General features: G+C 39.6%; 1 protein-coding gene across 1 annotated transcript in view; it reads right to left on the bottom strand.

Moving 5' to 3' along the window:
- Positions 1-1457: 1457 nt before the first annotated feature.
- Positions 1458-11931, bottom strand: part of Cand1 (cullin associated and neddylation dissociated 1) — a 30892-nt gene continuing 20418 nt past the window's right edge. The window contains exons 9-15 of the mRNA XM_040754821.1: positions 10197-10338; positions 8493-9986; positions 7956-8051; positions 6324-6493; positions 6080-6244; positions 4624-4731; positions 1458-2502 (exon numbers count right to left, since the gene is read on the bottom strand). Coding sequence (XP_040610755.1) covers positions 2278-2502; positions 4624-4731; positions 6080-6244; positions 6324-6493; positions 7956-8051; positions 8493-9986; positions 10197-10338 — 2400 coding nt within the window. The 3' untranslated portion in view covers positions 1458-2277. The remainder of the gene's footprint in view (positions 2503-4623; positions 4732-6079; positions 6245-6323; positions 6494-7955; positions 8052-8492; positions 9987-10196; positions 10339-11931) is intronic.

Raw genomic sequence — 11931 nt, 5'->3', positions numbered from 1 at the left:
ACTAATAAAATATATGATTAAATAGTAGCATTCAATCCTAACCTTATAAATAACTCTGAAGTTAGATTTCCTTCCTAAATTTTATAAGACAGTCTAAACCCAAACACATACTGAGCTTTCTTTTAAAAAATTCCAGATATATCTAAACTAACTTCAATGTATTCATAAAAAAAACTAAAGACCTGCCCTCACACTACTGACTTCTAGGAACCTTCTGGGTAGAGAACAGCCAGGCAGCGGTCCTACCTTTCTAGCATCTGGACTCCATTCCTTGCTACTTCCATTTCAGATCTGGACCACATCACCACCACCCTAGTGTGGCTCAGCACTTAAACCCTGAGCATTCCTCTGATGGCCTGTGTATAATAGGTGTATGTATATACATATGATTCCTGGGCTCTGTATGTATAGGTAGTGCCATACTGTAACCATTAAAGAAGTATTTTCTTCAGAAAAGAATTTATCAATGTAGGAAAATGGACTCATTTGCAAGACTCAAGACAGAAAAACAAAACAGCATGTACCTTGAATTCAAGTCAAACCAAGGAAAAACCCACAGAAAGTATATGGGTTTAACTTTAGGTAATTAACTGAGCGTGTCACAGAACACGACTGCCAAAATTCTGTTCAGTCGTAGAACCTGATGTAAGTCATCGTGAAACCATTAGTTAAGATTTGGCTACACCATACTAATGCATAGTACACAATCTACTAAACTCTTATTGGTTGTATACACATTATGGTATAAGATTGTTAGCTGCGGTATTTTGACATGGCACCAACAATATCATAACCGGAGTCCTCACCAGTGCCATGTCTTGGGCAGCACCTGGCACTCAGTCAAGCTGTTCTCTACTTGCCAGTGTTACCACCTGGAACAACTGTGGGTCCCACTGTCACAGCACATGCATCCGATAACTGGCAAGGTATTTTAATCCAGGTTTACGTCTAAGCTTGCAGTTTCAAACTGGTGACTAGCATGGCCCCCTTCAATGCATGTAAACTGCATTGCACAGCATCAAGAGATGTCTTTATTCAGAGTAACTCTCACTGTTCACAGGAACACAGCAACCTGATGGAGGAGGCTACAGTGTGAAATGAGCTCATGGAATGTTAAAACTTCAGCTACGACAGAACTGCAAAAGCTCTGCTCCCCCAGCAAGCAGCCCACACTTACCAAAGACAACACAGAGGTTAGCTTGACAAGAGACGGGCTGGGGAGGTGGGACTGTAACTCAACTACAAGAAAGCCTCTGCTAACAAAATGAGTGATGGGCAGCTTCAGAATTTCCTAAAAACCAAACTTGAAAGCACAGGTGAGGTTTTTAATCCTTCAGTAACAAAGGCAGAACAGGAATGAAACAGTTTAGCTTTGAGAACTGCTTGGTGAAAACACACACACAAATGTGGAACCAAAAAACAAAACAAAAAAACACAAAAAACAAAATACTAAGGACTTAAGTGTGTAAGATAATTTATAATAGAGAAAAGTTGCAAATTGCTGTGACTTGATTTTGAATACATCTGTAAATTCACACTGGCCGTTAGAAAACTAGTTCCAACATTCACTCCTCTCTCCCCAGATGTTTTCTGCTCAAAAGTATCAGAAAATCACATCAATGCTTATTTTAACGGGTGTTGTGAATAATCTGCACATGCTGTTACAGACAATACATATTTGTAAACCTGTTCATGCAAAATCAGTGTGCACAAGGGGATATTGTTAAGCCTTATACTTAAGAGTGATAATTTATTATCTTTGCTAAGATGCCAATCTCTCTGAAATATATATATAATGTCTTACATGGATATTCTTATCTGCCAGTTAAAAATCAGATTCTCTTGCGGAAAGAAGAGGTCATACAAGAAGAAACATGGTTTTTGTGTTGCAGAATTGATTTTAAATGAGAGAATTTATAAAACGAGAAATCCATGGTCACAAAGTTTTAACATTTTAATCCTACACATTACAGGGCAAACAGATACTGGACCCTATTTCCACATTCCATAAACTCTAACTTTAGTTTCCATTTCAAATGTTGCCCTAACCACTAAAAACATTAGTGGTTTTACAACCTCTGGATTATGGAAATACAGATTTCTGAAGTAAATGCTATAAAAACAACAATGGAAGAAAGCTGAACAAACTCTCCATGGAGGAAAACAAAAGTGGAACATCCCGAAGCCTCTAGACACTTCTCTCCTGTGTCTATGGTCACCTTGTGGACTCAGTGCATTGTGCGGTCAAATGTAATGGTCCCCATGTGGAACACACATTTAACTAGTATCCATTGATTCCAAATTAGTGGATGAAGAATCCTTTTGGATACTCTCAAAGATGGCCGCCAACTCTGGATTAGAGCTGATCTGGGATTGGAATTCACTCATGAGTGGGCTCTTCTCTGCCTCTGGAATGGTTAGTAATGCTGCCACTGCCCTCATGGCGGATCGCTTTAACTCATCTTGTTTTTCAAACTCCTGCTTTACGGAGTTTGCCTTTACCTGCAATACAAAGTAAAATCAGGTTACATTGTAACACTAAAAAAACTTATGCAGATAGGAGCTCCTGGTAAGTAATGTAAAGCCACACCCTTACAGGTCAAGCAGAGAGCACTTTAAGTACAATGTCCATCAACCCTCTTTTTGAGGTACTAGCTCTGTCCTAGTAAGGGACAATAGTCCCTAGTAAGGGACTATTATAAAAAAATTGAAAAATCCAGCCCTATTTCATAGAAACAGACAGAGGAACTTAGACCCTATCATATCAAGAAACCAAATACTTAATTGCATGCTTACTTGTACGTATATGTGCATATACATACTATGTATTACACTTAAAAACCGCCTCATCTCTTGAGCACCTAGACTGATTCCATAGTTGGCTACTGTGAACATACAATAAACATGGTATGCATGTATTTGTACTGCATGTTATGGTAGCTCATGCTACTGTGACTGATTATGTCCCTCTCAGCATTACCAGGATTCCCTTTCCCTGCATCCTCACTAGCATGTTTCCTAGAAAATGTGATATGGAAATGTCAGTAGTTTTCATTTGTATTTCCTTAATGATGCTCTTTCATTACTTACTGATCACTATATAACTTCATCTAAAAAGTTCTGTCCAGTCCCTTCCTCATCTACATACTAAATTATCTGCTTTGTCATTTTGTTTCTATTCTGGGTACCAAGCCCTCATCACAGGAAGAGCTGTGTAGGTTTTCTCCTGGTCTACATGCTGTCTCTTCACTCCGATATTTTCTCTGCCATGCACAATGAAGCCTTTTAATCCTGTCATTTTTTTATTTTAAGAGCCCCATTACCCACCCCATCCCCAATCACTGTCCATGTCAATATATTGAAGTATTGTGTTTCCACTCATGGTTTCAAAGTTTACCTTAGGATTTTTTTTTTTTTTAATCATACGGAGCTGATCTCTGTACAGAAGAAAAGGAAGGGATCTGCTAGGCAATGGCGGCACACACCTTTAATCCCAGCACTCAGGAGGCAGAGGCAGGCAGATCTCTGTGAGTTCCAGGACAGCCAGGGCTACACAGAGAAACCCTGTCTCTAAAAACCACAACAAACAAACTGAACAAAGAACACGTGCAGAAAGTGTAGTGGTTAGGTTTTGGTCAACCTGATACAAGCAGGAGTTGAGAACAGAGACTGTCAACTGAGCAACTGTCCTCATCAGATTGTACTACAGGTGTGTATGTGTGAAGGGGAAATTTTCTTAACTGACAGAACTGAAGGGCCCAGCCCACTACCGGCAGTGCTGTCCCTAGGCAGGGGTACTGGAGTAAATAAGGAAGTAACCTGAGCAAGCCAGGAACGGCAAACCAGTATGTAGCACTCCTCCATGGCCTCTCAGTTCCTACCCTAAATTCCCTTCACGGTGGTCTATTAGCTGTAACATAAAGTAAACCCTCACATTTCAGCATGGTCTTTATCACATCAATAGAAGCAAACTAAAATGCAATGGGATTGAAATACTAAGAAATTCCCAAGAAAGATAACGCCAAAACAGAAGAGATGCACTTCTGAATTCTACCAGACCTATGAAGAAACAAGCACCAAGGCTCCTCAAAGTGTCCGTGAAACAGAAAGAGAACTAATTAAATGTCAAAAGTCAAGGAAAAGCCAGGAACCTGGAATTCGTAATGTATCAGGAAAAGACACGCTTTTTTTCTGAAACAGAGTTTCTCTGTGTATCCCAGAGTGTCCTGGAACTCTCTGTAGACCAGGCTGGCCTCAAACTCACAGAGATCCCTCTGCCTATGCCTCCCGAGTGTTGGGATTAGAGGTGTACACCACCACCATTCAGCTTTGTTTTTAAATTAATTTCATAAAACAAAATGTAACAAAAATCCATTGCCTAGGCATGGTGGCATATGCCTGTAATCTCAGCATTTAGAAGACTAAGACAAACTGGAGTTGAAAGCCAGCCTAACTAAAGTGTAAGATTCTATCTCAGAATAAACATGTCCCCACCATGTGAAATGCCCATTTTAAAAATTTATGGTCACAATTTTAACATTTTACCTGAAATAACAGAGTCCTTTTCCATACCCCAAATTCCTATTCCAAACACAGCCTAAGTTGATGCCTTGCAACAATTACCTTAGTTGTACATGTAGCACGTAGTGGCTCAACAAGTCGATCCAGCCTTTGTAGTACTGCGCTTGGACAAAGGGTAGACAGTCGCACCAACATTAAAAATGTTAGCATCTATAAGGAATAAAAAAAGATACAATATTTCTAATGACAAAAATCCACAATGTGACACACATTTTTTAATAGAAAAATGATGAGTATGCAATCATGGTACTTTAATCTACCATCCAGAATCAGATCCACTGCAAACCTTATCTGAGGTGACCACTAGGAACCGCACATCAGAATCACCCAGGTAGATGCATTTACAATACTCATTTCTCAGCCCCATCTTTAGAGAATGCTATTTCACCTGCTGGAAGGCAGCAAATTCAGTATTTCTGACAATGTTCACATGTGATGTAACTAAAATTTCACTGAATTAGGAACATGCTCAACTGGAAGCAAAACTTTGTAGAAATTTCTACTTTCTCAGCAGAGTTTGGGAGGGCAGATGGTTACTCATATGAGTCCACACAAAACCTGAAAAATCTATATTAAAATATTCTTTCTCCTTTCGACAATAATTGCCTACAACTGCAACATAAAAGCTGGAATTCTGGTATGATGGCTCAGTTAACTTGTCAGCAGCCAACTGCTCTGCCAGGCCAAAAGCCCTCACTATAGAGTATCATGAAAAGGATATAAGTCATTTACTTGATTTTTTGTCGTCTCCCCCTTCCCCCAGGTGGCTATGGAGGTTGTCCTGGAACTAGCTCTTGTAGACCAGGCTGGCCTCAAACACGCCTGTCTCTGCCTCCCGAGTGCTGGGATTAAAGGCATGCACGCCCACTGCCCAGCTACTTGATTTTTTAAATCATTCACTTTATGACACATTGAAAGAGAAACGACTAACAGAATAAACAGAAAAATGAGACACAGAAACAAAATTCATGGTCTACACCTAAGAAGCAAGGTTCTGCATCTGCTGTGTCTGAAAAGGCAGCTCTTGCAGGTCCCGGCTATTAACACAGTGCTATCTTGTATTGCAAAAAAAGGTAAACAAAGTCAACATTCAGCCCAACCTGAAATACAGTCCAAGAAAATACATCAAGACAACACAGGGAAGGCAAGAAAGCTGTCACTAGTCTCTCATTAGGACAGGCCTGAAATGTCAGTTGTACTTTCAGCAGTAAAATGAGTCTGGATTCTGAGGCAGAAAAGACAGGTAAGCACTATTCATGAGGCCAAAGTGTAAGTCTTAAACATTTGAGGTTTACTTCAGAAAAAAAAAAAAAAAGGTTTTGGATTTTTTTTTCTTGTAAATAAATTGATGTCACAATGTCTTTCTACAACTTCTGCACATGCAGTTTATAAGATGCTTACTAAAACTCTCGGTAGATGGCTTAATTTTTAATACCTATATACCCAAGTACATGTATAAAAGTTGTTACATCAAAGTCTGTAGACACAAATATCTTACCTTAATATCATAATGGTCCTTCAAACCATCTTCAACATGATTTAGAAATTCAAAGATATCCAGTCTATCAAGACAGCTATCTAGAAGTGTGTACATACATTCAAAAGCTGCTTTTCTAATGTCCAGACCATCGTCAACCGTGTGTTTAAATGGACCCATTTCTACCTGTTAAAACAAGAAGAACATGCAAGCAGGCGAAAATTGAAGACAAGTGCAGGTAACTAATGTGATGTCACTCACTCACCTCTCTTATAAGCTCCTTTCTGACTTTTGTCTCATTGTAAAGATGCGGAAGCACAGAGTCCAGAAGATCCCTTATCAGAGATGGCTTGTTGTGGGCTGCAGAATTGAATGTGACCAAGGCCACTCTTCTTACATTCAAATCTGGGTCTTCCAACGTTTTTAGAAAATCACCTGAAAAATTGTAAGAGAAACAACATCCATGTGTAAGTTTAGAACACAATTCACGCAGTGTTTCTAAACTGCCTTAGTTATTGTGGATCTCACTGCTACTTCTTCAGTGAAGGTCACAGAGAACCAGTGAAGTTAGCCATTAAGTTTATTCCAGCAGTATGGAATCAAACCATCATTGATGAAGTGTTTATTTTTCATTGATAACTCTCTATTGGCACCTAAAACACAGAGGATACATAGAGCAGTACCTAAAGTTCCTCAGTCACTATTTTTTAATAAATTACGTTATAAACAGATGAGTCGAACAGAAGCAATGGAGCCAGTGGCCAGCAAACATAACACGTTAACATTCCTTACACTTCACTAAGCAGCAAGAAACTAAGCTCTTTTTATAGACACAGGAGAAATACAATTCAAAGAAAAGAGGACTGCACTTCCTAAAGCTATCTGTGTCTCCACTAAGAAACACAGGAATTAGTAAGAGCGCAAGAGTGTGACAAGAGGAATCTAAAACCTGACACGACAAATGCCAAATACCCAGCTACTTAAAAAGATTTTAAAGTCTATTATGAAAATGTGCAAAAAGAAATTAAAATGTAAAACTGCTTTAAGAGCACACATGTTGTGTTTCAGATAAGTTCCCATCTTAACTGCGAAGCTTTGGGCAGGTGCTTTTAGTCAAACAACAGATGAAGATAACGCTTTCAGGGTCACTGAGGAAAGAAAGGTGTGCACACTGGTGAACAGTGTCTGTCAGCTGGTTACTTCCTCTGTATGATCCCAGCTCTGTCACCAACAATCTTTCAGAATAGGGAAATAGTCAGTGACACTAAACTGGATTATCAATTTCAAGTAGAGCAAACTAATAAAATCATAGACTATAGGTACTATATTAAATTAACGCTGAGACACTGGAACCTTCTAGCAAGCACTTCCCCCAAGTCTTATCTTTATTTGCTTTATTCATTAAGGTTATTTTAGGTCATCATCAAAATATGATGGTCGAGGAGCCTAACTACCAAGATATGCTGCTATAGTTAGCAGCTTCAGTATGAGTAAAATCATCTGGTAGTTTTTTCTGGTAAAGAAATGCCTATATAAATATAGCTGCTGCCGGGCGGTGGTGGCACACGCCTTTAATCCCAGCACTCGGGAGGCAGAGGCAGGCGGATCTCTGTGAGTTCGAGGCCAGCCTGGTCTACAGAGCGAGTTCCAGGACAGCCTCCAAAGCCACAGAGAAACCCTGTCTCGAAAAACCAAAAATAAATAAATAAATAAATATAGCTGCTAAACTTGTAAAACCATGTATTATGAAAGATCTTTATAATAAGTCACCTTGGTGAGTTTTACTTCCCCAGCAATAAAAATTTTCATAGTGATGGCCTTAGTTATTACAGTAAGAGTACCGTCAGAAAACTGTACTTCCCAAAGTAGCTAACCGGTATTAGTTGTCTCCACTCACCTATGCAGTTCTTTAATAGTGGATCAATAGGCTGAGGATGATCAGAAATCGTAAACTTCACAGCTGTAACCACTGAGCTTCGGGCATACGATGACCCTAACCAAAAACAAATTGCAAGTCTATGGGTATGCACTCCATTAATGTTTATGAATGACATTTAAAACTATGTCACAATAACTTTGTAAAACTGAACATTGCCCCCAGAGGCCGTCTTCTAGCTCTCAGGACACTAAACTAAGAGATTTCTTACCATAAGTATTACTAAGGTCTTCATATTAAATTCAAGAGCTGTTTTCTGTATATTTTAATTCAAAATTATAACAAAAATGTAGTCAGCACAAAGAACTATAACTAGATCACACTACTTGAGAATTATCCAATCAGGCTCTATCCTTTTCAGAAACAAGTCCCTTTGAATATCATTTCACATTAGAACACACACCAAACATACAACACGCTTTCAGCACACATGTGGTTTTAACATGTTAAAATAAAAAGGATTCTTCAATTGGCAACCAAGTCAACCTAGATACCAACCTGATATCAAATACCCTTTGAGCCGTGGAAGGAGAGTTTCGGGATCTATAAGCGTGAGCTTCCCCAGACATTCAGCAACAACGTTTCTGGTGCCTTCCTCTGCACACTCACAGTGCTTCAGCAGCAAGGTCCAGATGTTCTCAACATACGGCTTAAGGCCTGCCACTGATGCAGAGCTGATGATCTCCTTCAAGGAATGAAGCAGAAGATACTGCCTCTTGGGCTGACTGGTTATTTCTTGCAATACAAACGGCAGATACTCAGGAAGGTTGCCTACACTAATGCTGCCTAGTGCGTAAGATGCAGCTGATTTAACTTCTTCACTAGGAGATGAGAAAGCCTCTAATATTACAGATTTTAATTCCAACTGCCCACTTAAGTCAATATGATGTCCAACTTCTCCAAGAGAAAGGAGTGCTAAGAGACGAATGGAATCCGTAGACCTCGAGTTCTTGACATCTTGAATAAACTGACCTACTACAGCAGGTCCCTCTTTAGGGCACGCCCGGGTAAGGGCGGCTACACATTTGGCAATGGAATAATAAGACTGCTTATGAGTAAGAGCTGTGCTCTGAGAGTAAACTGGACCAGTCAGCATGCGCAGCAAATCCATGTAGCCTAGATTGTTTGTTCCAGTGACAACCAGTGCTTGGAAAAAATCTAGCATGGCACTAAGAGCTCCTCCCTGCAGTAGAGGTGATCTCACAAGTCCAATCAGTTCATTGAGAATAGAACCACTTATTTTCGAAAGGGAAGAGGGATAGACTTTTGCCAGGGTAGTAAGAAAGCTGATAGCCATCTGCGAAACATGCATATCACTTTCGCTGATAAGAGGAGGGAGCTCATCTAGGACTGCATCAATCATGGCAGCCGTCAAGCTATCACTGTAGTTTTTAATTAGAATGTCTAGGGCAGAGAGGGTACCCAGTTTCAAAGCTCTCTGGTTTTTCCTGAGAAATGAAGCAAGGATAGGAAGTCCTTCTCCCAGGACAGGCCTCAAATCTATCTTCAATGGTGACCCAGCAATCAGCGTCAATGCCTTTACTGTAGTTAACCGGGTAATTTCATTCTTGAGTCTCTCCAAGAAAATCTGAAGTGTGTTTGATAGGTCAGGACCCAAATTGTCTCCAAGGTTGCAAATAATTTGTCCCATACAGGAAATAGCCCTTTCCTTGACTTCCTGATCAATATCAGCTGCTTTTAACCGCTTGATTGTACAGGTGAACAGGTCTTTGATGTAAGGAGCCGCGTCAAATGAGGAAGGCTGGTCTAAGGGGCGGATAACTCTGACCAGCTGCTGAGTGACGAGAAGTGCTTCTGATGTGATCTTGTAAAATGGGTCTCCAACACAGGCCACCACCGCAGGGACCAAAGCCTGAACGTGAGGATGGAAAACTTGAGGCGAGTGGTTACAGAGGATTACGTATAGGCATGACAACGCATCAATCTTCAAATTTGATGAGCTGGATTTATCATTCAACGAGAAAATGATTCCTGAAAAGCCAACAAAAACATCTAATCATTCTATGCAGTTTCCAGAAATAATTAAAAACCAACCCCTGAAAAATTGTTAAAATTTCCATCTGCATTATATAATCTCTAAAATGGCAGATGCTTTACAATCTATAGAAAATATTAAATCCCTTTATTTACGGGGGATAACTTAAGATTGAAAAGTTGTAGGTACAAATTGTCACTACATACCTGGTACAAGTACAGGAATGTGTTGTGTGAGTGCCCCAGGTAATACATTTACCAGTTCAGTTAACATGTTAAAGCAACACTGTCGGGTCTTCACACTCTTTTCTTTCATCTGCTTGTGCAGAGCTTTAACGATGTTGGGAACCTGGAATATCATATATTCATTAGCTAGCTGATCTAAAGGTACTTCATATACTTAACATGACTTACAGGAAATAAGCAAAAGAATCTGTCTTTTTTTTTTTTTTATCACATTTCCAATTCAGCTCTCCAATACTGCTAAGACAGGCACTATTATATAGGAACCAAGTTTAAATGTAGTCATGCACTGTACACACTGTATTGTAATTATATTTGCTCAATAGCATCAAGAAACCAGAGAAAAGCTTCCTAACAAGTCTTCAGTAACTAGAATCATTTCCAACCAAAACTAATTTATAATTAATAGAAAAATACAAGAAAGGAAATTACAGAAAAATACCCATCAAATTGGTGTCCTTTTCCTTTTTTAGTTTGCTATTATCATAAAAGACATCGTACCTCAAAGGTACAAGCATCAGGAGTAAAATTCAGAGACATCTGAATGTTTACTTAACTTCAATGTATTCTTTTCTGACAAGTCATACATTCAAGGCTACAGGCAGGTATTTCCAGAACCTCACACAATAACAAGGTAGAAAGATATTAAAACACCCTCTCCCTAACAGACAGGTCTCATAAATAAAAACAATCTGAGAAATAGACAATAGAGATTCTCAGACTTCCTCATGGTTCTACTATACAATTTCTCTATGCTTACTGCATTCATCCATCCATCCCATCTGTCCATCTACCCATCCATCCTCCATATATTTTATACCATCCTCTTTCATAATTTCATAGTATCTCCATATTCACCTTTATTAACAAGTGCAGATTGAAAGGTATTTGCATTACTTAAAAACAGGGCAGCCAGCCAGATGTTGGTAGCATATACCCTTAATCCCAGCACTTGGGAGGCAGAGGAAGATGGAGGGATCTCTTTGAGGCCAACCTGGTTTACAGAGGGAGTTCCAGGAGAGGCAGGGCTATGCAGTGAGACCCTGTCTTGGGGGAAGAAGGGAGCCGCAGACATGGTATTTGTTCTCTCCTGGTTTACTCTTTCAACAAGCGCTTTGTGATCTATGAAACACAGATGGAAACACAAGGCATGGCAGACCACGCCTGTAATCTCAGCACTTGGGGGCAGGTCAGCTTGGGCTATAGCATGAGACCATCTCAAGGAAAGGAAAAAGAGCAAAAACACACAAAAATGCCTACAGCCGCTACAGGAATTACACATAGCTAGAAAATGCCCAGTATGAACAAATATTCAGTAAATGGGAGTGATGGTGACTTAATGTTCAGGGTCTTAGGAAAAAAATTACCATGTAGTAAACCAGACACTAAAACTACACTGGTGATTTCATTCACCACAACGCTGGGTAGCTATATCTAAGTAAACCCTACTACAAAGGATTTAAAGCAAGGCTTAATAAAAATGACTAACTTGTCTAAGGTCACATAAATTATGAGTGACAGCTTTGATTTCTTCATTAACATCACAGATAATTTCCTGAATGTTAAGGTGTATTTAAATCACAACCAATGGTTTACTGAGCTCCCATGGACTTCGCGCTTCTCTAGACAACTGCAGCGCTCCCATCTTTCCTGAGGAACAACTTGCAGAGCAGCATCTGTCAGTGACCTTAGAGCACAC

This window comes from Mesocricetus auratus, unplaced genomic scaffold (genome assembly GCF_017639785.1).
Source record: "Mesocricetus auratus isolate SY011 unplaced genomic scaffold, BCM_Maur_2.0 Super-Scaffold_100011, whole genome shotgun sequence".
NCBI classification, from domain to species: domain Eukaryota; kingdom Metazoa; phylum Chordata; class Mammalia; order Rodentia; family Cricetidae; genus Mesocricetus; species Mesocricetus auratus.
Note: the sequence above shows the minus strand (reverse complement) of the source record. Positions and strands in the feature narration are given on the sequence as shown.